This window comes from Neodiprion lecontei, chromosome 1 (genome assembly GCF_021901455.1).
Source record: "Neodiprion lecontei isolate iyNeoLeco1 chromosome 1, iyNeoLeco1.1, whole genome shotgun sequence".
Classification (NCBI taxonomy): Eukaryota; Metazoa; Arthropoda; class Insecta; order Hymenoptera; family Diprionidae; genus Neodiprion; species Neodiprion lecontei.
The window spans coordinates 37,233,614-37,261,089 of NC_060260.1; the positions used below are offsets into that span (position 1 = coordinate 37,233,614).

At 41.0% G+C, this 27,476-nt stretch overlaps 1 protein-coding gene across 2 annotated transcripts in view; it reads left to right on the top strand.

Moving 5' to 3' along the window:
- LOC107225713 (potassium/sodium hyperpolarization-activated cyclic nucleotide-gated channel 2) overlaps positions 1-27,476 on the top strand; it is a 167,109-nt gene that overhangs the window by 39,586 nt on the left and 100,047 nt on the right. For both annotated transcript variants that reach the window (XM_046741971.1, XM_046741976.1), the window contains exon 3: positions 20,114-20,197. In XM_046741971.1, coding sequence (XP_046597927.1) covers positions 20,114-20,197 — 84 coding nt within the window. The remainder of the gene's footprint in view (positions 1-20,113; positions 20,198-27,476) is intronic.

A 27,476-nucleotide genomic window follows, 5' to 3' on the forward strand; every position in this document is an offset into this window, starting at 1 on the left:
ATAGCTCTTTATGTATCGGCAGCGATGCAACTGTGTGTGTTGAGCTTCGTATGGTAATTTTGAGGTGACAAATTTAACGAAATGACGATGTGAAGACGATATAAAGGGTGAAAGTGAATTTAAACTATTTTCACATAATTCAAATGTTGGTATGTGTTGTGTAAGAGACAAATGGTAATTATTGTTTCATGTTGTTGTGTTGGTAGGAATTGGACTAATGTTGAGGCGACCGGGCGATCATCAATGCCGACTAAAAGCAGTAGGGCTCAAGTACATTACCTCTCTTTGTCTATTTTTCTATACTTCTCTTATACTTTGCCCGTTTTATACTTGTATTGTTAAATTTTCTTATTACGCCTCATCAATTTTCTCTTGCTCTCTCTCTCTCTCTCTTATTTATTATTATTATTCACTCTACCTTTATCATCTCTAATAACAATATCACCGTCACTTGTAATTCCATTTCACTTATATTTTGTACTTTTTAAAATAATCATCGCTATTTTTTCTCACGGTATTTCGACTATACATATGTCGCAATTTCAAATATTTCATCTTTCGTATTTTAATTGATCGTAACATCTGCACTATACCGCACCAAAGCACTGTGTGTATCAAGAAATTACCGTGGTACGAACCGTATTGAATATTTGAAGAATATGTCGAACCCGTTTCTTCGATAAGTCAATAGCAAAAAATTGAAAAGCAAAAAAGTAGAGGAAAAAAACAAAAAACGAAACGAAATGAAAACAATAATATAAATCAGGCAGAAAAACAACACCTTATATGAGTAACTGATCCATAATTTCGCCGAGGGGTTGGAATATTGAACGAAACAAAAAACAAGAAGAAGAAAAAAAAAACAACGCGAAAGAAATAACTTGCAACGGTAAACGCTACCGGGGAAAAAAGGAGTCGCGTTCCTCTGATAAAACGTAGGCTGAGGCAAAAATAGAGGAGAGAAATAACATCGGAACATATTTTCTACAGTTGCCTTCTTAGGATGATGTTTGTTTTCTCCTCCCGCTATGAAAATTGGTTCTACGCAATCTCCGAAGTTCTTCAGTCTCTAACACGAAACTTTGCAATCAACGACTCGCTGATTACTTATCTTAGCAGTTCATCGTTCTAACATTGTACTTGCATCGATTAATTAGGTAGACTCTACATTTCTTCAATCTTTACTGCTCGTATTACGAACATTACTATAATATTCCCTTTCTACCTCACGTTTTGCATGTTTCGTTCTTATTTCACGTGGTATATTATAATTTTTTTGAAATTTACTTTCCATTTTACTCAACACATCGTCGCTTTGCATCTTTCCAATTTATCATCTGTTTTCAATTTTACGATAGTATGATAATGATATTATCGCTGCACAATTTTCATCGCAATTGTGACGAGAAAATTCTCTGAATTGCTGTATTACGTTATACATGTTTTTCAATATTCGTAGGCATCGTGCAGTGTATAAATACCTGTATGTTTCATAGAATATTTATCCATTATACTTGTCAGCTGAGCTAGATTCATATACAACCTATCCGTAACACGCACGACGAGGAAAAAGGAAATCGAAGGAGTTTTTATTCAATCAAGGTGAGTTTACCGTAATGGCATCTTGCCAATCGTTCAATACTGCATCGTGTATAGTCGAATATAGGTTGAATTTCTTTTTCATACGTATAATTTCACCGAATCTCGCGGGGGAGATATGACGTCACGTTTCAGAAACCAAGACCACTCCGTCAGGTCGACAAATACAATCGTATCATCCTCGGCTAGACGTCGAAACGTTTCTATTCGACTTGCCACCGGCGAGACGCGGGTTTTGACACCGCTGCATATATCAAACCTCGTCTATTCTCCTCGGGCTTTTTTCGTCTCACAACCAATCGATCGTCAAACCTTAAAAGTACGCGCAATTGGCTACGGAGCGATATAGATGTTTGCAGATAAAAACTACACGGCCTGACACATCGCAGCTTAGAAAAAACCTTTCAGTGTTTAATTTTTCACAAAACTTTCCTCCCGAATGAATTTAAATTCGTTTATTTGATTCATTTTCTAGTCGAGAAATTGAATATTTTTCATACCTGTGCTGTGAAATACTTTGCGCAGTATTGAAGGGTGGCTAAACCCCGTCCCGGAGGCGTCTCTTCCTCCGTGGTAGCAGACTCCATCGCTGATAATGGATGTGCTATTCGAATCACGTGGCAGTCGCTGCGGTAGATCTGGCTGTAAAATAATTTTTCAGTTCGACGTTATCCAGACGTTAACCGTGCGTATAATTGTTTTTTCCCCCCTCACTTCTCGCTTTTTTCATTATTTTTTTATTTTTTTTTTTTTACCCTGAAAAGCTTTGGGCAGATATTAGAAAACGAGCGAAGCAAACGAGAACAGAGGGTAAAAATTTTTAAAATCAGGGGAAAGAAATGTAGGTTTCGGTCTGAAAAAAAGTTTTTCATTTTGGAAGATATTGTTTTCTCAAGTGTGTCTACAGGTTCAAAGTTTCATCGAAAATTACACGTGAATTTACTTTATTCATATACATATATATATATTTTTATACATTTTTTTCTCAATTCCAACAAAGGATAAATTTGCATTCTCAATGTTGGAAATAAAACTCTTCTGCCTACTCAAAAATTGTACTCGGTGGTTTTCGTTTTCAAAAACTTGAATTTTTCATCTTGTAGAGTATTGATCCAAGGGACAAAGGAGTCTGTTACGCTGGCTCTGTATAATCCTGTGTTGTTCAAACACCTGGTAAATACCACCGAGTTTCCCTCCAACTTGGTTCACTCTTGTTTTGGACAAAATGTTTATTTGCTACAGTGAAATAAGAGAAGGTGAACAGGTACAGAGGAGCAAAAAATAAATGAACCAAAACAAAAAAGAAACGTACGCCCGTAACGGGGGTGTTCAACAAGTTTTTAAGAGAGAGATACAGAGAGATTGCAGAGCATCACTCGAAACAATTTCAAGCTTAATCATTTTCAAATTAAACCAATTGATCGCGATTAATTGCGAACTGTTCGCGCCATCGCTCGGCACCTGAATCAAAATGAATTACCCGGCTGCTCCAACGCTTCAAAAACGAATCTTTACTCCTACTCCCGAAAAACATGAATCCGATGAGCCTCGACGTGGATTTTCCAATAAAACAACTCGTCTTTTCATCCTCGCTTTATACTCAGATACAGTGTAATCCCGAAGTGTATAACGCACGAATTATTCAGTCAAGAGTCAAGAGTCGGGAAACTCTGGTGCCAGCGGTGGGATGCGATGTCCAAAAATAACTCCTTTTAAGGCGAACATGCCCCATTAATGCCGCCGTATTCCCGCAACGCCGTGAGTCGCATCGGCACCCCTGCCGGGCCGTAATTTTTCCTCCTCTTCACCCTCGCTCTCTTCATTCTGGTACCCCGTTCCCTCTTGTATTAGTCGAGGCCTTCGAGGGTCTGATTAAACCGTTCAAGAGTCGAGGTACAAACGAACGAACGAAAGAGGAAAAAAAAAAAAAAAATGGCAAAAAACACATCCGCGTAGATTTTTTTCTCGTCAATTTTTTTTTTTTATTATTTTTTCACTCTTCGTTGTGCTAGGCAGTGTCGAGATCCTTAATCATACCAATATCCTTCTCGTTATGCTGGAAAGGTTATAGGTATGTATTCATCTGGAATGCAATACTTGGTCGACCGTTTCGTAGCTTCATCGATTCCTGCTAACGAGCGAGTACGTCGGTTTGATTCAGCTATTTCACAGTCTCTCTTTCTCAGTTTTCTCCTTCTTCTTTTTGTTTCATACTACTATTACCGCCGGTGCTTGTCTTTTTCACCGATCTGCATTCTTCTTCATCTTCCTTTCTCATTGCTGCTGCTGCTGCTGCCGCTGCTGCTGCCTCTTCAACGTCGGTGTTCAAAGAATTCGTTAAGTCGAGTGGCGACCGTGAAGATTTGGAGCGAGAAAAGGGGAAAGTCGAGGTCGAACGAGAATATACCAGATAGAAGAAGTAAAAAAAAAAAAAAAATAATGGGAGAAACAAAGCGGGCGAATAATATATAAATCGATGAATTTAACAAGGAGGGATTTGTCTCTCCGTTCACATGCAACCAAGTTTTCTTGTACACAACACGACTCAGCGTCGGACGAGAATTCCGGACCGTTCAATATCTTTACTCGTTATCCATTTTTCGAGTGATGTCGCTCAGAGTTTCTCCCTTTAATACAGTTATTGCAACCCCGTTTCCATCCAACGGTGTTGCCGTGTTTACGCCTTGCGTCCATCTTCACGCTATGGTCCGTGTATCGTGCCGGCCATAAAACCGACTGGCAACGGAAGTCATCTCTTTAACTTGTGTTACGTACACATATCCGTCTAGACGAGAGAATTTCTGATGCGAGGCGCCCCGTATTATGCTATACCCATTTACCTAGTCGACTGTATAATGGATACGTAAAGGAGCGAATATGGGGCGTTTGGATTTGCGTCGAACTATCGTCGCCTCTCGATATCGCAAGTCCTGATTTCTCGTTCCGAGCTTGCGTGACTTTCGAGTATCAATCAGATTTTCACTAACGCAAACGGCAGTGTTTCCCTCGATCTTTCTCAGGCGGTAAAAATGAAAAATTACGTTACCTACAGCCGGTAAGGTAGGATAACGTCACGGAATGCACGTTATGCGTGAGCAGGCGACTGTAATCTAATTTACAGGGGATACGGTTCAGAGCCATAAAATTGGCATCGACGGATTTTACACCCGTCTCTTACTGCAAGACTCCGTTCAAGATACATCACGTACATCTATAAATACGATGTATCCGATCGGCCTGGGCAATGTTCACAACTGAGAACACGAGTGCTGTACCTGAAGAATATGAATACCGGTAAACTGGCTGCGAATGAAAATCAATAATCGAAAATTTTCCTAAACAGTGTTAATCGTGGTGCGTTATTCCAATGGCCCGAATCGAGCATAGAGTTTGGCAAAACGACGACAAGGAGAATGTTATAAAAAATGAAAATCACACGGAGCGTTTGAAGTGCGACGGTTGTTCTTCGGGGTAAAAAATGAAACGTCCCATTCGTTCGTGACAGGTTGAAATTTGGTAGGGATAAAAGCGCGCGTGGCTGCCTCTCCTCTCGTCCCATCTTCCCCGTATTTTATCGCTGCTGGAGCGCAGCCCTCCGGGCAGGTAAACCTCGCCCAACCGTTCCTGGTATTAGTCAGAGGCTTGACTAGTTGTCGCCACTGCAGTAGCAGCAGCAAAAGCAGCAAAAGCAGTGACAGTCCGCATACTTGAGACAAGAGCCTCTTTGTGCTGCACTCGTGGAAACTGCAAAATGCTCATATTCTTGCACTCGGGGTTATCGCGCGAGAGACGGAGAGGGGAGAAAAAAAAAAAAATAACAGAAATAAACCTCGGAGGCATCGTTTGGCCCGAAACGTCGCTTCTGGCTCGACTCAGAAATCTGCGGTGCAGAAAATAAAAAAGAAAAAAACGAAACAAAAAAAAAAAAATAAAAATAAACAGAATACGGAAAAAATATTTGATCCTTTTATTGATGTCTGGCGATATTTTTTGCCGAGTAACTGGACTGCGCGTCATTTTATCCATGCCACGACACGGTTTCACCGCGGTAAAAACGGGAATAGTTCGATTACGGTTACGCTCTTTTTCTCCTCTGGAGGTGTGCAATTTTTCATGGAAAATTCGAGACGCTATATCGCGAGAGACCTTATTCCTTATCATGAATGCTGATTAAAGAGAACGGGGACTCAATTAACCGGAATGAAACGTCGGAATTTTCAAGTAAAGATTTCAGGGGAAAATCTATTTGCAGAGAGCTTGCAGAGAGCTGCTGCAATGGAGATCCTTTATTATTTTTCTTCTTCTTATTTTTCCTCATAACAGAGATCGCGAGACGATTGCTTCATGCCGGACGACGCGGCGGCGAGGAAGATGAAAAGGTGGAAGAAGGAAATAAAAAAAAAAAAAGAAAGAAAGAAAAAGAAAAAAAGAAGGATTATACACGAGGGAAGTTTCTTAATCCTTTGAAAAAACTAACTAACCACCCGCTTCTCGTGGTGTACGTAGGTGTAAGTCGGGCATAATAGACCGGCGAGGATTATTTTCAGCCTAGCTCAGAGCTTGAAGGTCTTAATTTCGGTTCAAACACGGGGTAGGAATAGAAATTCCTCGCCATGCAGATATATAGATAGACGTATGCGTGTAGACGTCTTAAGGCACGGGCGGGTCTGCCTCTAACAACATTTATTCGACTGGAATAACCGTGATTTCGGGAATCCCAGGGAACGGAGGAGGGTTCCTGTAACATACTCGTATTGTACACACGGCGTGAGCTGCGACGCACGTGCGCGAAAATCGTTTCGCAACGATTTTCATACACCAATTACGTTCTTTTCTCACGTGTATTACTTATCGCTTCTGTGGGTAAAGTTTCGATTGAATGAGAACCGAGGGTAGGTAGAGATATTCACCGGGATCGAGTGACGAAAGTAACCTGCAGGTTGAAATGCGAAGAAGGGGGAGAAGGACGAGAACGGAATAAATAGAATACAAAATTGATTGGAACTTTGGCTTCGGAGATTGGCCAGATATACTTTTATACGAAGGCTTGAAACTTCTCGAGTTGGGGTAAAAATATCGGATCTGAGGAGAACGTTTTGAGAAAGAGAAATAGTCAAGGGATTAGAGAGAAAGAGGCGAAAGTTTGTAATCTTAATTTCTCGAAAGCTCTGATGAGAATCAGGAAAATATCAAGGAGAAGGTATACATGTAGAGCGAGAGAGAGAGAGAGAGAGAGAGTGAGGAAAGAAAATTAAGGGGGGGTGGGGGTAAACGTTGGGAAAAGAATACCTCAGGCCTGTCTGAGGAAAGATGTGCTTATTAAGAGCCTCGCAAAGCCGTATCCCAATGGCAAAGAAACTTCTTTTCTACTTTGTTCAGTTGCAGACGCTTTAAAGATAAATGCTTTCCGGTCGTCTTTTGTTTCACGTATAGTATTATAATAACTGACGACAAAGCGAGAAAGGGAAAGAGAAAGAGAAAGAGAAAAAAAGAAGTCAAAGCACACGTCGTTAGCAGGCGCCACATGCAAACCAATTCTACATCCGTTCATTGTGCTTTAGCAATTTTCACTCCGGTTCCAGAGTGACAGATTTGACGAGTCTGTATAAGCTGAGAACGAACGTTACCATCCTTCGAATAAAAGAGTCACGTAGCTTTGCGGCCAGAGAAAAGATTACTTTGGAATTCTGGTTTTCGCACCTAGGCAGTAACGAACAGTAAGATTCTTGTCTGACTAAACACTGGCATTAAACCGTCGTTTTGTCGATCGGTCACATCCGGTGATTCATTAACGCCGCGGAGAATACACAGGTTTGCAAAGAAATACTCCTTCGAAAAAAAAAAAGAAAGAAAATATACACATTACAGATATGAACGGTTTCATTGTACCGAATCTGTATCTGCTTTCCATTTTTTGCTATCGCGTATGTATTGCCTGATACGATTCATTTTTTTTTTTCTTTTGCATTTACACTACTCTAATTTATTTAAACAGTATAAGTATACGTATACAAAACCAGTTCAAATTGATAGAAAGAGAATTCGAGGGAGAAATAGAAAAGGAGGAATTAGAAAGAGATGAGATTCACCGTGAAACTCCGACCGATGATATGAAATGAAAGAAAGCTACAAAATGACTTGAATTATACTAGTAGATAGATTTTCTGACGATTTACGATGCTTAAACTGTTTAACTTTATAACTTTTTGTTTATAAATATCGCTGCTATCATTAGTGTCTTATAATTTGTAAGCAAAAATAGTGTGTCGTTTAAAAAAAAAAAACCATTACGTGAAAGGTATACGTGGTACATATTTTTTATTACCATATTTCAATTTGAGAGAATCAAATCTATTATGATTATACATAACAATAAGAAGGAGAAAAAAAAACGCAATCTCTTTCTGTGGACCAGTGATATTTTTCGACTCGTTTCGGTAACTTTTTTTTCGCTGGAAGCAGCTTTGCACGGTCTTGATTATACCGGGTATCCGACAATCACGAAAAACGGTCAGTTTCTGATGATAAAATTATTCTTGTGCAGTAAAAAGGTCATCAATCAAGATTGTCTTACATTATTAGACGGTAGATTTTTTCGTAATTCGTGCTCTCCAACTTTCATCCGACTCATTAAAAGATGCAAATGGATTATTTTCGTCTTTGTCTAACTTGTCAAGAATCCATTCACCTAAAGGTACTAAATTTTTCTGACACAACGAAATTGTAGAAACAATATTTGCTTTTTTATTCCCGATTCGTACGCTGTTCGTCGAAAAGCAAATATAGTACAATTATTTTTTTCATTACTCTTTTAAACTCAAAATAAAACTTCATTTTACCTTCGCTTGTACACTTCCGAATTCTATTACATATCAAGTTTTCCGGTGATCGTAAAGCTCCGAGGTTTTCGGAACCTTCGCGTTTTAATTATTGCACCCTCCACTCGGCGAGGCATTCGTTCGTAGTGTCAGATGTACAATCTTTAGCCGCATAACGCCACGAAAGCTCGACTTGTTATCTTCAACCGGCCGAAAGTTTTCGCTCTGATTCAATCTATCCACCGCTGCAGAAACTCGCGGCAAAGGCTGACGGTGCAAGAACCGAATAACTCGAGTGGCAAACCGTGATGCAGTCGAGATCGGTGCAAGATTTTTCTCATTCGTAACGATTATTTATTTATCGCGTATCTGTAATACACGCGCAAGTTGTAAATTCACAATTTCGAATGAATCTGGTGCGGGTAGAAAATGTTCGAAAGTGGTGAAGGAATTATTGACGCACCGTGATCGTTCGATTAATTATTCAGCAGATTTTTCATCAATATTTTCTCACTCTTCGAACACGAAGGGAAAAACTCTGTACGCAACATAACATATGCGAATGTAGACATTTTCGTATTGCCTATGCATCTACGGCTTCGGTACAAAAACCACCGTCGTAAATTTCCGGGATTTAAGTGCAGTGTGCAGGAAAACAGACCGAAGTGTTTTAATTAATTTCCAACAATTCTGACGAGGTTGAGGACGGAAACTGCGGCTCGGAAACGCAGCGTTATAATTTTGTTCGTGAAAAATTATGTCGCTGATATGTTATACACACAGGTATGTTTTTCACGTTTAAATAATATCAAGTATCATTTGAAGCGTCTTCGTATTTTTGGGACCATTTTTCTTCATTCAGATTTGGAAATTGCGTCGATTTTTAACCTGTTGTCACTTGAATTTACGTAAAACTTGACAAATTTTTTAACGCAGGCTTAAACGATTATTCAGCTCGCAACGCGCGATCTGTTTTTAAAAATCGCGCAAACTCCAAAAAGTAACGGAAACAATGAGACGGCGAAAATAATGTCAATGGGAAATCATTTTCTTATTTTGTTCGTTGTACGATCATAAATTGAAATTGATAATCTTGCAGGATATAAATAAAAAAAAATAAAAGTTGCGACCTCCGAACGAGCCTCTCGGAAAAAATGGAGAAGTAACAAAAAAATATAATAAACTTGAAATAAAGGTCCAGTTATCGGAAATTCCGTATACATTTGGTTGATTAATTCGCGAGTGATTTACTCTCGCGAATGCGGGGTCCTTGGCAAACGCGCCGACAGCTGCTTTTCGTATCAGTTAACAAGCTCTTGTATTAATTATTTACGGCAGCAGGCCCTCTGCGTACAGGCATAAGAGCCAATAGCATCGTTCAGGAGCGCTGGGAGCCCTTGGACGTAAAAAATTCAATACCGAACCCCGCGATCACTCGCTTTCGGATAACCTGCCAATCGGAGCTTTGAAACTTTGAACGCGCGAAGGAGGCTCTCTGAAAAAAAAAAAAACGAAGGGAGCATATCTTCGTAGAGGAGAAAATAAAAATCGATTCTCGCACCGTTGATCATTGATTAGTTTAAAGAATCGTGTACCTACTTCTGTGGAAAAGTCGAGCCTAACTCACCTTCCATTTACATATCTCTCGTTCCGCGGCAACATACGCAATACGTTATAGGTGTATGTAATAATGTAATATGTATGCATGCAATGGAAGCTCTTCTCTCGAAGCACAAAGCTTGGAGATAACGCGGAATTGCTACGGAACGGGGTGTAAAACCATTTAATATACGTATATATGATATCGTATACGCGCACGGATCGGAGCTTGCGGTGAAAATCCGTTAAAATTTACTCGCCGACCTAAAAATTGAAACGGCACTTGAAAACTCGGTAAATTATTCAACCGGATTCTTCAGGCTCCGCGTCTCTTCCGCTTCGCTCCAGCTCTGACCAGTCGAGATTTTCTCAACTCTCTACGGTGGAAGCGATTTTCCTCTTTCGACCGAAATTAACGTCCTCCAGAGAGCGTGAGAGTAGATTGCGGTTCCTGATCATTTTTCCCTTCTCCCTTATTCGTCACTTGGACGGTCTAAAATCATACCTATTTGTAGGAGTTTTTTTTTTCAGTTTCATTTTTCATTTTCTTATTTTAAAGAAAATGAAAATACGTAGAACAATTGAGTTTGAGGGCTTTGTCATTTATAGTTTCAACAAAAATTAATTTCAATGATAAAATTTTAAAATGTTATTGAAATCATGAATAATAAAGCTTTCAAAGTGAAATTGCTCCAAGTGCTTTCATGTTCTTAAAAAAAAAAAAAAAAAAGATAACGGGAAAAACAGAATTTTCGGTAATATTTCTATAAATTCCCAGAAACTCGTTAATACTAAAAATTAATATCTCGTGTTTGAAAATAGAATTTACTGTTGTTTAGACCAAAGATTCGAAGCCAAATGGCATTGGTACACCGAGTACTCGGGGTTCTAAAATACGAGTGAAACGATCGTTCTCTTCAGCCTTTGATCGTTCCAATTTCGGATGTCAGCTTCGTTCGGAAGGATATGACGATTATTTTCTTGCGAAGAAATGGGCGAGGTCCGAATTTATCCGAGGATCAGTGCCCGGCCTTAACCCTTGACAAAGGGCGTTCATTTGCAAGTCGGACCTCCCAAATCGTGTAGGGACTTCGTTGCAACACCAGCGAGAAACGCTGTTTCTAATAGCCCTCCGAATACTCGGTGCCCTAATCGCACACGTCAAAGCTTGTCACACAGATCCATGATTAACCCGTTTAGAGAAGCGTCGAAAATTCACGACGCGTCAATTAATCCAACCCGCTTTATATTCCTCCCGCGAGTTTCCTCCCTCTTCACCCTTTCGTAACCAGATTCGAAAAGTTTTATCGTTATTTTCGAGGTCTTGTGTCGTCTTTCCAACCCACTGTAGAATTCGAGTCACCCCCTGCCTACTTCATTAGTTTGTCAAATTATAACCAAGCGTTACAATTGTAAGGGTTTTTGATAATCGTCAATTTCTTTTTCAGAATCTTCGAATATACCTTGAAACGCAGTATTTTCGAAACTCTTGGTTACACTTTGTATTTATCTTTCTCATTTCAATTCAGCTTTTATTTTGTTTTATTAACCGTGTCACTGCAGTCATTGCAACACCGCATTGAAACAGTTGAAAAACGAATTTATTTGACGCGATTCAAAATTGTAATACGTGTCCGTGCGTGTATATAACGTGTGTTGGAGAACCACGAGCGTGAACAATAGCGCGGCCATTAGTCGGCTGGAAATGAAGAGAAATTCGTTGGTGCGTGTTTTCTTTTTTTTTGTCGTTTTTTTTGTTTTTTTTTCAATAAACGACGGAAGCACCGCGTATAAACGAGCTACGGGTGTATCACGAGCCTCGGATATTATATACCTATACCCGATAAATTTTTTTTATTCCACACCCTTCGAGTTTAGCCTCAACAAATTGAATTGTAACTGCGAATTTGACGACCGTGTCGAACGACACGGAGGGCGGCTGACCCTGCGGAAGTGAAAACAAAAATAGATGAAATAAAGGAAAAGAGGAACACGGTATAATTCAGGGTTTTGGAGTGAGGGAGACGTTGACCTCGGCATGGAGAAAATGAAAATTAATCATGAAATTACCCAAGTTCAATTCCTCATACCATTTTTCCCAATCTCAGATAATTACTCTCGGATTACACAGGTCTGCAAAAAAATATTTTTGTTTCAGCTACATGGGATGTTTTTGATAAATATTATGATTTCGGGTGTGCTGAATCTAAAAATAACTTCCATTTTCCGTTTCCCTGTTTGTACTTATTCTTGAGTCTCACTCCAATGAATATTAAATGGAAGTAAGAAATCACTTTTGCTCAGGATTTTTAGAATCAAGAATAGAATACCAGATTTCGAATTAAACGGGAGTCACACTCTAAATGAAAACTACAAACACGATGTTACGAAAAAACCTGACGTGATGAAACTTTTTGAGTATATTTCGCTGGTTTCAGTGAGTGAAAATCTATAAGAAACGGTATAAAAAGAAACCTGTGCAGTTTTTTGATTGCAAAACTGCGTTATTAATACAATGTGTGGGAAAATGTTGTGTGCTTTGGTTATCTCCGCCACCTGAAATGTTGATGAAGCATTTCCCCCTCCTTTCTGCGCCCATTAACCGGTGGCTGATAAAACTAGAAATCCTCTTAATGACGGGTAATATCCCGTTTGAACACGAGCCTGTAGAACCGCGAACCGTTGTACCTGTATGCTGATGCTATACGTGACTTTAAGCTTATGTAAATAAACGAGCGAGGAGGCGACCTCGATAAAGGGGCGATCAGAGAACTCGGTTCAGGCTGGAAAACGGGGTGGCCTTTCCTTGTTTATCTCACCTCCTCTTTTCAAACGTTTCCTTTCGTCGAGGTTAAAACGCCCTCGTATCACACGACAATTCTTGAAAAGCGAAACGTCCAATCGATGCCCGGCAATACATGCATTTTAGGGAACATCCGGAGGATGTAAAAAGTAAAAGCACTTCTCGAAGGGGACAAGAATAGGTGTGCAAACCGTCAGACGAAATCTCCTGAGTCTGGTAAAGGGTTTCCAGTCACTGTTGGGACTTGGAGGGTGAAATTTGTTTGTGAAAAAAGAATAACAGAAAAAGAACGAAAGATTCTACGTTTCTTAGGATCGAAACTTGCTTCTTGGGCGGAAGTCGCCTCTCGTCGTTCGAAAATCCAGGGTCTTAACCGCGGCCTAAGCCACGGGAAGCCGGGAATAAGGGCTCTGGGGTGTATTTTTATTACGTGCGTGGAGGTCGATATCTTAACCCTAATATCCTGAAAGTTGGAAGCACTCCTGCAGTGCGGTCTAGTTACGCGCTTGTGTAATTCAACGTTTCGGCTTCTCCCTACCGCCGCCGTCACCCTTTCCTGTTAAGACAGGCATCCCGTGCCGCAAACCTTCCTAAAGCAATTTCACCGCCTTTCCGATTAATCCCTTATCGATAATCGATCCCCCATTTATCAATTTCGCCACGATGCAGCATTGCAAGGTCTTAGGAATATGTTGTATTCCTTTCTCCGATACGTGAGGCGAAGATTTCCTTACTTCAGATTGGCTCTGTCCGAAGCGTTTTTCTCCCCTCTTCAGGTGCAAGAGACCAAGCATCGAAGGACTTACAAGACGTCACGTCGCGGCTCTCACAGCCAGAGGTATCCTCCACCTATTCGGTGAAAAAGCGGTTGTCACGAAGTGCAAAACGTTCATCGTTCATCGGTTCACCCTGACGACACCGAGCTTTTACTTTGTTTGCACCCGTGACGCTGCAGGGAGAGTTGACGCTTCGGAGATTAGAGGCAGACTTTGGAAGATGAATAAAACGGTGAAGCCCTGCACGCTGTCAGATCCATCCCTTTATCGCCGTCGGCGATTTGCGGCTTGTGTTAGAAGTGGGGAAGAACGGTTCAAGTCATCCTTTGAACGACGCTTAATCACATTTTGCTTCCGGCCATTTTTCATCCATCCTCAAAAATCTTCCGGCAAGTACGGAATCGTTCGTAGCTCCAGCCGAAGTACCGCTTGATGGAATCCCGTTCAGTTGTCACGAACTTCGAGCCCAATTGGCGGCGTAGATCAACTTGACCGGCCAGCAATGTGCAGGGTTGGGAAAAGCCTTTGAGCTTTCGCAGTGCAGAGGCTCGTCAAGCAGCGTGCGGAATTCCTGCGTCCCTTTTCATCCAGCGTTCATACCGTAAAGCTCGACCAGCAACTTGACCCTTTTTCGACGTTGTACAACGACTGCTATGCGAGCTGGCTCTCACGCACTTCGCTGGGCAGACAGAAAGCTGCGTGGGTCGGAAAGTAATGCTGTCGGTAGTTGAGCAGCCTCGGCATGATAATTTTCGCGAAAATGTATGGACTCGCCGCAAAATCCCGTTTCTGCGGTTACGCCTCGGATTACAACCTTAACAATCATCCCACGTCTGTTCTGCGGAGGAAGGAAAAGTTGCACCGACACGCTGCATCCTGCTTTTATGTACGTGAATATAAACTGTGGTTGGTACCTCAGCTGAAGAGCGAGCCGCTGTTTCCTCGGAATTCATCCTCGTTTCTGCCGTTGGGTTTTTATTACGGTTTCTTTCTTTTACTCTCGGTGCAGGCAGTCGGCAATTGCTTTCCGAGTGAATTGACCATTAGTCGGTATGGATAAGGATCAGGAATTATATTCCTGACCGATGGACTGTTTACCCAACTATATTAGTCAGCTATTGCCACTAGAAATAAGGGGGAGTCGGGAACGGTGACATGTGTAACCAGTCGTTGACCTGGGAATTAGTGATAGACGAACAACCCTAGTCGCCGTCAGTTGAATGCGTATGGTTCTTGGTACAAGATACAACCACCTAACTTAACCCACTGGTGCCAACCTTATACTTCTTTCAACGACTTCAACTCGGCGAGAATCCACTTCAATTCTTTCAAAGTCACGTGAAATCATGCAGTCACTCAAAGGTACTTGACTTCAAGTCCTTTCAATTCACAAAGTTTCGAAATCTTCGGTGCACGCTCCATTTCGTAACGACCAATTCCTCGCCACCAACAAACTTGATGATGGTCTTTAATTTTCCCACCCGCAATGTGTGTCTGTCTTTCCGATCGTCCATTAAACTTCAAGTTCAAATGTTTTAAAGAATCAAAAGGGGCTGTTATAACTATCGTTTTATGTGTTCGAAATCACAACAGTATAATCGGTCATAATATTGGCACGAATTTATTTGCTATACCGAGTGGCGAGAATCTATTGATGTGTTCGGCACACCTTGACGACCGTTGATCGTACGTGTATGTGCTTTGACGTCTATTTACCCGTGATGGAATTGCTCTCGGTGAAGCGTAACGTTAGATATCTGTAAGAGTAAACGTTGGAAGAGCAAGCGTCGAAGGGCAGTAAATTTCATACGCCCGTATCTGCGGTACATCCATCGTAACGGTTTAAAGTCTTGGTCACTCAACGCGCTCGTTCAGTTGCTGAGCTTCGATTGTGTGCGCGCCCGGTTAACATACAACGGAACGATCTAACCGCGCTTTGAATACTTTTACAATTCATCCACCACCGGTACACGGTTGCAGGTAGTGCAGAGAAACGGTAATTGGAGACGGAATATCTCGTTAATTACGCCGATCTATTCTATCTATCTATCCATCCATCCTCGCGATGTTGAAGCACGTCTAAAACACCGGCAGCATCGAAGCGAGATTGACCCGCCCGTGGCCGAGATGAAGAGAGATCAACATCGCAACTGTCATACGTTGGGTACAATTTATAACCTGTGCCGTACATTATTCACGGGTGAAAATCTTCGACTGGCTGAAGCTCGGCTGCTGACACAGAATCGGTTGGCCGCACCGAACGATCCATACGTTGAATCTCGAGGAGTTCTTCATTGTCTGGCGTTAAGGAGGCTTGACCTTCTCCCACATATCGAGTGCTTCTCCCTCTCCTCAACTCACTCCACTTTATCATTGCAGCGAACTGCACCGTCCGGGGTGAGGCACCCTTGGCTCGTCACACCTTCTGCTGCAGATGCAGCTGCAGTGTCATGACTCCGTGTTAAAAGACCTGCTGCAGGTATTATCTTTTGTTGGCAGGGTGTGTATGTGCAGCGCGGCGTCGTTGCACCACCGCGCTAGTTTTACCTCTCGATATTTATCTCGGAATATTCATTCGCCTAGATGCTAATGCTGCTGCTGCTACGATGCTGCATGCAGCCGCTTCTTTGTCGAGGGGTCGCTCTTTTGCTTTTCAGATCCTCGCGGGGCTTCCACCACCAACGTACACCGCCTTGAAAGGATCTCGGAGATTATTCGACCTCAGCCTCAGCCTCTGGGCTCAACCGCATATCTGCCTACCCTTACAATCCAGCCCGTTTCATCCTGCCATTGGAATCTGATAACTTATAACGCGATTCCACATCACCGGCGCCACTTGCCTAGCCCTTCTCGCCTGCATTGGAATGTGTGAGACGTGCTCCTGCTGTTTCACTAAACTATTTCCAACACAAGTCAAGAGATGCTCGCGCATCGGGAGGCTCCGAATTTAACGAGGAGAAGGCTACACGTGCCGTATGACTTGCGGCATTCTGTTTATAGAAGATGATGCGGTTTTATATATCTTTTTTATGTATATACACGTACCATTCCAATAACCGTTCGAACGACCACCGCTTGATTCGATAGTGAAAAGGCAGCCCCTCGCAAGTCGATTCTTGAAGTGAAAAACCCGCTGACCTTCGGGCCAAAGGAGTGTTCCTCGATTGGGGCTTGTGGAAGATTGATATCTCTCGATTTCAGTATTCCAGCTAGCTGCTTCTAACCGTGACTAATTGTAAGATCCGAGAAACACGCGAGTCTTGCAACTGACCTCACTTAACGTGGATCAATCTTCCTCCGGCTTACGGGGGACAGGTTTAATATTCGTACCTAGACATCGATCGACACGGGTCATGCCTCACGAGTCCCAATTTTGCGTCGTCCACGGTTCACTGCCCGTCCGGTTTGATCCGAATCAATTTCATTACAACCGTTCGGGTTACCGACTGCCTTCTCCCGTGTTCCACAGACTGCTCTCCTGAACCTGCTGCGGCTTTTCGGAACGAAAGTATATTTATGTACACTTGGGGACAATGAATCTGAGACGGCTAATTTTTTACACTACACAGTTATGTTGGCAACACAGAGAAACCTACAGCGCCACACCCGGCCGAGAGCGAAACTAACTCAATCTCAACAAACATAACGTAACCCATGACCGTCGAATCTAACCTTAGATTACGTGTCAATCCAACAATTCATTATCCCCGCGGTATTCTAAGGTTAGATTCGACGGTCATGGGTTACGTTATGTTTGTTGAGATTGAGTTAGTTTCGCGCTCGGCCGAGTGTGGCGCTGTAGGTTTTCCTGTGTTGCCAACATAACTGTCTAGTGTAAAAAATTAGTCGTCTCAGACTCATTGTTCCCAAGTGTACATGTCTGGACTCCATTTCGCGCACCAACATCTTACAATCGGTCTGACACTCCGTGGTTTCGTTCCTGCAGACTTAAAAATAACATTCGATATTGGCTGCACTACATATTCGTACGGATTAGTAAACGGGGCGAGTGAGTTTGCTACCGAACAAAGGGTAACACCCGCGTCTTCCGCGGCTTGGGAATTGGAGCGAAATCACTTCTACGATTCGATACACCAGCTGCCTCGCGTACACCTTTTACACACTTTTACGTATCGCGTGTTTTACGTTCCTTGGTCCTGGGGGCTTTATAATACTACGACAACGACGACGATAACGATGGTGACGAAAAAAAGAACGCCTCTGGCACAGGTGAACCCCGGGATGCGTGATGGCCCATAACGCGGTCTCGTATAAATACAATATTACACATTGAGAGCTTGTACGATTAGCTCTGCGCTGAAAACGCCGGTGGATCTTGACGGATCAACCAGCGTCGTCATCCTAGATTTCAGACACGGCGAAAATTGCTTCATAAGACGAAGAAGATAAAGAATTGCTGACAGAAATTAAGTCAGGGATCAAATTATGATAACACATCTAGCACCGAGTCTCTAAATTTGATCTGGGAATGAGAATTGTCACGTGAGTCAAAGACAGCTTGCTATCAATTTCACCGTTGCGATGACCACCAAGAGAATTTTTCTTCCCCATTCACTACCGGAAGTTCATATAAACGAAACACTTGAATGATCTCCCGTTGTATATAAATCGAGGATAAATTGTATAATTTAAAAAAAAATGAGAATCATTAATGTGGTGAAGAATATTGCACCTAGACCTGTGTCAGTGTGTTGGTGAGAGTCTATATCAAAAATATGCAAAGCACTCCTTATGTCGTCTCACTCGCGAATAATGTCATGAATAATGTCTGCATTATATTCCTCCGCCGCCTACAGGTGCAAGATCTTATATATATATATAGTATATATGTGTGTGTATATATATATACACACATCTATGCCTTTCCTCCCGCTTCAATGGGCTGTACCCCAATTATCGTATTTGTCATGTTCGACCTCCTGCGAACTCGTGAAAATCATAGGGAAAGCTCGATTCCTGTCTCCCTCTATCTCTCTTTCTCTCTCTCTCTCTCTCTCTCTCGTTAGCTTACCTTGTTACGTGAAAATCTTTTATCTATCTTTTAACACTCATAGTATACCTACTGTAAAACTATTCATCCTCGGTTCCATTTATCTTTTAAAAATAGGTGCATCTTATTCGTTGAATTGAAATGAAAATCATTACTGTACATAATCGATTCGCGTAAATCGTGAAGAAGGCGAAAGAAATGAATAAAACGAAGAGGGGAGGGAAAAGAATAACAACAATTTCTTGTCAGTGAATCATAATGAATGAGTAAACTTTGCTTACGATATTAACGACGTCTTGTTCACGCTTTGTTGGAATTCTGCGCCATTATTGTAATCGTGGTAACATGTTATTGTTACTATTATTGGTATTATTATTTTATGTATATGCGTATAAATGTATATTTATATACATTTACATATTTAATGGCCGTGGTGAGAAGAAGGAATTGGAAAACAGTGTTACTTGAGGTGAAAATGATCATTTTACCTTCTCGAGGCGATTCGCGTAATTTACACAACGTGGACTTTTTCCTGAATGCGGTTGATTTAAGTGACAGCTCGTGTTGCATGACGTTTGAAACGGTTTTCAGGGGTTTTGATAGGAATACCAGTTGTCTGGGTCCATTCCGAGCTTTTCGAGGGAAGACCTCGTTCAAAGTGGGATGAATACTAAAAATTGTTCATATTTTTTTTTGTCAAAGAATCGATTAATTAGTCATCTTTGATTCGCGCGATATTATTGCCAGTGTACGAAGCTTGCCACAAAATCTTGTGCAGCATGTTACAGTTATGTTGAACTAAACGCGGTGATCGATCGCCTCGTGTAATAAATTTTACATTAAAAAATGAATACTCAAAGAGATATAATTTATAGACATATTTCTTTATTCTTTCACGCTAGGGTAAATTATACATTGTGTAACAACCCGAGAGAGGCGTGGAAAATTCCGCGAAGGAATACGGCGACGTGTCCCATTAAAAGCACATTAATCAAGCGATAAGCTTCCCTAAGAAATCTAATTTTCTGTAAAATTCTCCCCCCCCCCCTTCTGTTCCCTGTCCCTATACATCTATCCCCGGCATATTATATATATATATATCCTCTTGATACCGAGTCGTTACTTCTTCGAATACTTCCGTCTGTAAACCTACTTATAATTTATGGCTCGTCGTCGGAGCTTTCTCGCCGCCGTCTCTGTCTCGAATCGCTTGATCGTTCTGTAAACCGATCGACCGTTAAACGACAGTTTCATCGCATTTTTCTCAATGAAACAACATTTCTCGTTTTTTTTTTCTATTTACATACTCGTGCAATTGTTCATCCATTTTTATACCTCTTGCTGATGAAACGAGGTCTGTTTATTTGCAAAATTTTCATTTAAACACGAGAGAAAAATTTCCGATTATAAGCTTGGTTCGATTTTCCGATGAATTGGTCGTTAATTGTCGTTGAGATATTTAGATCGATTTAACGTTTGATTTGTGTTTATCTTTTTTCCCTCACAGTTGCCACGGAATTGAGAATCCACATGCAGAAAAGCATGAGAAAATCCAGTCTCAGGAACTTGACACGTCATGGCCATTTTCTTTGTAAGTTACCCACACTTTATTATACAATATACACGTCACACGTCATCATTTATCATTACTCAACGATATCGATCCGATTGATCGCCGTACATTCGTACTAGTTAAATATCGATTTGTCACAATAAAAAAAAAAAAAAAAATTACAGTTCATTGCGATTCCGTTGCCATCTAAGTTCGATTTTAGCAAAGTTTCTTGAAATCGCGTTTCAGAACTTTGGGTTTAATTTCCAAATCAAGTATGATAATCTGAGAGCCACCTGTGGCTTATGAATTGATATCAATTCATGAGATCGTGATAGGATTAGCATAATACCTGTACTCTGAGCCGACAGATCAAATCTGAACATCTTAGTTTCGAATTCAGTTGTTTAAGAAAAAAAAGAGGGGAATCAGTTAATAATTAACGATTCAATTCGTTGTACGAGCTTCACCGTATTCCAGAAGAAAAGCGTAGAATATCTTCCCCATCGTCGAAGCCTGATTTTTTCTTTCTCACGAGTTAAAGCCGACGTTAAAAGTTATCGAATTTCCCGCCACGTGGATTTGATCAATAGATAGTTAAACGCCATTCTGAAAGATGGCGCCGTCGTCCGAGCTTGCAAGCTACTAGAAAGCTCGAAAACGTTGGCTAACTCACCACCAGGGACCGCCAGTAGTCGAAAGCACGGAGCTTCTCGGTCGAACGATTTCCTCCACCTCTCTCTCTTTCTCTCACTCTCTCTTTCTCTCTCTTTATCTCTGCAGGCAATATGGCAGAACTGGATTCTCAGCACGTGACACCCACGCCATGAGAGTTCAGAGGGAGGGAATGAAAAATCGATTTACGGGGATATCAGACACGCTTGGGACAACTCAAATCTGAGCGAATTTCTTGTCGGAAAATCAGCGCTAACTCTGCGCGAAAATTATTACAATTCTCGTTTCAAAGCTTATTATTCGCAGTTTCGTTTTCAGGGGTCTTTGCAATTTCGTGGTATTAATTCACCCTCAATTATTTATTTATTAATAATCCGGTGAATTCAAATTAAGTATGCGCGAATCGATTTTCTCACACGCTATTATTATTCCATGATATCGAAACGCGGAACAGATTTGATAATGCTTGATAATACCTGCGAGCTTTAGTAATGTAATAATTAAACTGGTGTAAATAATTTATTTACAACGGATATAAGCTGTTAATTGGATATTTTTACAAACGAACAGAAATTAATCCGTGCAAACATAGCATCCAAAACACGATATAATCGCATCAAAAGAAAGTGGAGAAAAATAAATCTTAATCTTAATGTTTTATTTTTACTCTTTTTTTTTTTTTTGGTTCACTACAGAGAACGAGGAAGTGAGTGAGAGAGGGAGAGAGAGAGAGAGAGAGAGAGAGAAAATGTGGTTTCCTCGGGTGCGGTAATAAATTACGCCTCGAGGTTATTTATCAGAATTTTTTACCTTCTTTCGTCTAATAATTTTTCTTCATTCAAGCACCAATTTCTGAATCCCGTATATCTATATCGGAAGAATTTGCGCCGTATTTTTCTGGATAAAACTGCAAGTTATACACTGTGTTCTTTCCTTTTTTTTTCTTTCTTTTTCTCCTTTTTCTCTTCTCCTTTCGGAATCAGAAAAAGTCAATAATAATTCACGGAATAGAATGTAGTATTCTACTTTATCCAGAAACTTTTTTTTTTTTTTCTTAAACTCGGAGATGGTGGAACAATATTGGCTTACCTCGTGGGCAGACACAGACTGTTTTGTACTCCGACTGTCTGACCATGCTCATAAGGATCGCTGTTGGGGTTTGCGGCTCACCGCGGGAATACTTGAACAAAATAACTTGTGCGTAAAATTGGCCGGTTATTGTTGGTTCAGTGCGGGGGCGTTTTGCCCTTACTCCCAACTCCTGGAACGTATATATATACATGTATATATAATGTATAAGCACCACGCGTTTAAGTTTACGTCCCGGTGTAACGTTACGTATGCGTCGGGTGGTAGGGCTTGTTAAAAAGCCCTTTTATATTGCATATCGCATCAGGTTTCTGGGCTTGTATTCACTCCGATTCGCTTTGGGACCTAAGCGACTCATTGTCGTACCTCGGTGTGAATTTTTCACACTGCCCAAATTGAGTTTTTTAAATTTTGCCTTCTTTGTGATATTCAGAATCGAGAAGTTGGCGAAATCAACTCGAGAATGAAGAGTAGATTCATCAATGGAATAGATCTTTACGCTTTTATGTCCAAGGAATCAATTCCGACCGTTTTTAGATCGACGTTTCACTGAGTAATCAATTTTTCCGATATTAAAACCAACGGATTTTCATTTTTAATGCTTATTAGATTTCAGCTGTTCTCGAGTCATCTTCCAAAAATCATCTTTCTCCTTTTTTGCCTGACAGTAACTTGAAAACGGATGAACCGATGTCGGTGAAACTCGTCCGATTGGTTCGAGATTTCGAATCTAAATCCCTTAGTCTTCGACCCAGCTGTCTATTTTTTCCATCATCCACCAACTCCCAGTCGATTCCCTGTCAACGGCATCTCCTAATTCACCTTCCAACCGTTCGATCCAATCACGAACCAAAAGTGTCGTTGGTCAAAGTGCCGAGTCCTTGAGACGCGTCTTGGAACATACAGTAGTTACTCGGACACGTGGAGACGTTGCCGACGTGTGTGTAACGAAGGTATGCAAAGGAGCGGGTGGGCGCCAAGGGTCGAGAATGAGTCGTATCGATGTCGAGCCGGGTTGTTTGCAGAGTGTTTTCGCTGTCTGATTCCGTACGGGGTTATACACCAAGAGAAATATTTACGCGTACCTCGTTTTTCGCAATTCCAACAATATTCGAACAGTTTTTTTAACGATACTTGTTTTACTGAATTTTTCTAGTTACTGTAACAAATGAAGTTTTTCTCAGTGTACCTACGCATAGATTGTATTTACCGTACGAACTCCACTACAGGTACAGACGTTTGCCCAAGCTTTCGAAGGTTCAACCCTACCGGGTACAAAATGGGTTAGGCTTCTTGTGTCGGTACACCCTGTTTATATATCCGCGTGTGCATGTCTCCACATACCCAGCCATTGGACGTACCTCTAATTTTATTGATTCAACGTTCCATTGGGCTTCCGGCCAATTTGAAAACGATCCCTAACTATATCGCTGCCTCTTCTCTGCATTAGCAATGAATGAAAATGGATCGGAATACTTCCTTCGGACCAGATGGGAATGAACTGATTTTTGTGTTTTTTTTTTTTTTTTTTGTTGGGAGGGTGGCTTCCACCCGACTGGCCTGAAAAGCCTTTGCGTGTATCAGGTACTCACTTGCATTATACAGGTAAAAGTATATACGTAATAGGTACGTTATATGTATGCGGGGAAAAAATATTGCGGATGTTTGTAGAGTCGGATCAAATAGGAACCTTCCATTTCGATCAGTCTTATCGCTCGAACTTATTCTACAAAATTTCATTTCATCATATTTTGGAAATTAGTTTATACATTTCGATACTCAAGGATGTTCAATCCACGTTAAACCGTCAAAATTCTAACCGATCCAAGCTGCTGTGGAGAAATAAGAAACTTTAGACAACCGACTATGCCTGTTGTAATCGTTTCCGTGCATCTGTTACGATTATGGTAATTCAGGATCTCGTCCAGAATCCTTTAAAATTCCATCCAAATTGTCGATGCCTGGATGTGGTCCCCTTGCACGCTCTTCGCGGAACGTTCGTATAAAATCCCGCCAGGACGATAATACACTGTGCAAGGAAGGTCCCTTTTTCCGCACCCGTTGACCGACGCGATGTCCTATCGCGGCGCACGACGCGACGGGGGGATTTATAAATAAATCCAATTGGTATCAGATATGCTCCTCGACGTGGGGCCCTGTCTATTTCGAGCCATCGACCAACCGGCGCTAAGGTCACAGTACCTTCGCTCTTTCCACCCTCAGCCTTTGAATTCCACCGATTCTGTAGGACCAAATTCAGGACCTTTGTGTTGCCCGGGATGAAGCTTCGTTGGAAGCAAAACTCCCTTGGGATCGAGAGGAGCGTAATACCGTCCTTTTTAGACTTTCGACAAAATATTCCAGGCAGGTACCTAGTCGCCATGCGAAATCTGCTACCCCACGACAAACGGCGTCCCCTTCTTCCCTCCAAACATCATCAAGGTCCTAAAGAATCCTCGCAGAAATGATCCCTTGGCCGTGTTTTGATCAATGGTTGAATCAATCGGAACCTTTTTTTTTTCTTTTTCTCTCTCTCTTTGTGTTCGTTTTTCTTCATTCTGCAAAAAGCTCACGTCGTGAATCGCTATGTTTCGGCTCCTCTCAACTATCCTGCTGAACACGTTGTTCGGTGTTCACTTAATTGATCATCTTGACCGGGACGAAGGTGCTGGTTGTGCCTGCAAGCTCGTCGCGTTACTGGATTGCCTTACACCTCTTGTGAGTAATGGCGTTATGTGCCGCACAAGGTGTTGCGGCACCCTCGAGCTACGTGTTCTGCACTCTCGCGTCAACCCGATTATGCGTATAATTCATGCATCGTAATATGGCTGATCCAGTTGCGCACCTATAACAGTGGATCATCGCGGCTTGGGGATTAATCATACGTCAAGCTGTTCGTGAACCACTGACGACAATAACGTATGTTTGGTTTTTGATTTAGAAAATTTGCACGATATCTTTAGAGTGGGAAATTGTTTTTTTCTTCTCATTTTTCTTTTCAATCGGATTTTCTATTGTAATGCTAGTTTGGAGGTCTGAAAGTGAAACGGCTACGTAATCAAATAGTCATAAAGTGCAGGTCTAATTTAACCAAACGCTGATAATGTTCGTGAAACTTTGAATTTCATGACATTAATAGACAATTCAAAATCATTTTTAAAAATAAAAACATCCAAACGTTCAGGATTGAAAGTGTTTATAAAGCCGACACGTTGAATGGTTGAAATAGGGTTAAAATAGGTGTGAAAGAATATGAAAATTCTGACAACTTTCTTTCTTTTGGCTTTTTATGTTTCAACCCTTATACATATTATATTTCGACCTTTCTACATTTTACGTATTGACATTTTATACTTTGAAAATTTCAGTCTGCACACAGACTCGTTTTTCGGTTTTCTAAATTTTCTAACTTTCAAATTTCTAATTCCAGATGTTGACTTGTCGATTTTTCTATCAATTACATCTTCACGTAGTTGAAAATTCTTGGATATTTTAACCCTTCCATTACGTAACTGTTCTACTTTTCGACTCGCACCCTATTTTTAACTTTGTAGCATTGTCATATGGTCTGAGAATTGCCTGAGCGAATTACGTAAATTTATGCATGGCAAAGCACAGCGTCTCCTCACATTCCGTTGTTTGCGGAATGGATGGATCTACCTTACACACACACACACACACACACACGCACACATATATATTCGGAGAGCGCGATCAAGTGGGCGTTAACCCTCACGCCTGACCTTCGCTGTCTTTTACCACTGATTCAAGGCGCGATATGTCCGCCCCTCTAAACTCCGTCACCACTGACGAGGAATTGGTCGATTTGCTTTTTGCTTGCCTGCATTTTCTCGCAAATCGAACCTTTTCGAAGGAAAAAACCACGGTTACTCTTGTCAATGGCTAAAACACCGTGTAACCTCGAAATTTTGCAAATTTCAAAACAATCAGCTGAAACTTCACGAAGTTGACGAAACAAAATCTATTTTACGGATATGTATGATTCAATCTTTTTACAGTTATTAAAGATGTTATTGCCAGGAAAATCGAACAACAAATATATTTTATGATCCGTTCATTTCTTATATCGTGAATATTTCACGATCACGGTGAATGAATACATTGCACTTATTTCCCACGCGTCTTTTATATCGCGCTAAAGTTGTGCCAACTTTAACATCGTGATAACGAACATGTTTCGATGATTCGAAATTTTTCCTCATCTCGACTATGCGGCGAGGTAACAACGAGCCGTGTCTTACGTTTTTCTTCTTTCGCTTTCTCGACACCCTATATTTTCCAATCTTGGGCTTTTTTCCGATTACCACTGAATCGTGGATCGCCATCTAAACTCTTTCGCATCACGGATATTCGTTTGTTCATAGCTTATACTGTATATGCACAAGAACGTATCGAACCAAGATCACATTCTTCTCCATTTCCTGCTGGTATAGTTTATACATATACATGCACAGCAGTCGTATTCAAATTTATGTATTCAATTTGCTCGTCCTTTTGTTCTTTCTGTTTTGTTTCCCCTGTTCGCCTACTTATTTTCTTTTTAGCTCGTCGCGTGGTTTGAATTCCCCCGTGTAAGACGACGACCCAGCGACTCTGTCTATTCCATGCTATGCGCACACATTTGTGGAGTGTATAAAATTATTCACGATACGTTTCGTCGGTCCATATGTACAGTGGGGTGTATAAAAAAGAAATGAATAAAAAAAGTAAAGAACATTCTCAGGAAACAGGTTCAAAAGTTTCATTTAGGTATAAGAGTACGCTCGATAAGATTTGAACTCTTATTATTAATATTGAGATACTGGGGATGACACTTTTTTATTTTCCATGCGAACCACGCGGGAAAAATCTTTTTTGGCTCCTTCTTATTTTTATAACTAGCCAACGACGCGTTGTACATGAAAATCACAGACATATTTTTGTAAAGAATTGAACGTTCTACAAAAAAAGTTTGTAATCATAAAATTTATCATAAAATAAACACAAACCCTTTTTGTAGAGCGTTTAATTCCATAGAAAAATGTGTCTGTTAATTTTCTGTACGACGCATCGTTAGCTAGTTACAAAGATCAGAAGGAGCAAAAACGATTTTTCCCGTGTTATTCTTATGGAAAATAGAAAAGTGCGATGCGCAACCTCTTAATGTTAATATTAAGAGCTCAAATTTTAACAAGTGAATTTTTATACCTAAATGAAACTCTTCAACCCGTTTCCAGGGGAATTTTCTTTTTTCTCACACACCGCAATGAACATGTTTGCTTTTCGCGTTTTTCAAGCTTGGCGTGTAAGACAAAGATTGCGGAATCAAACCGAGCGAAATTTCCACGTTATTTTTTTTCCTATCAAACGTTTGCGAATCACTACCGTCTTGGAATTTTTCTATTCTTTATTCGAGACTCGTTCAACGCAGATCGTTAATCGCTTATGATACCGTCTTGACTCGATAATAATTGGTAGAAGAAGAAAGGGAAAAAGAAAAAGTGAACGGTTTTCAAATTCTCGTCCATCATCGGCATTTGCCAAGAAATAAGCT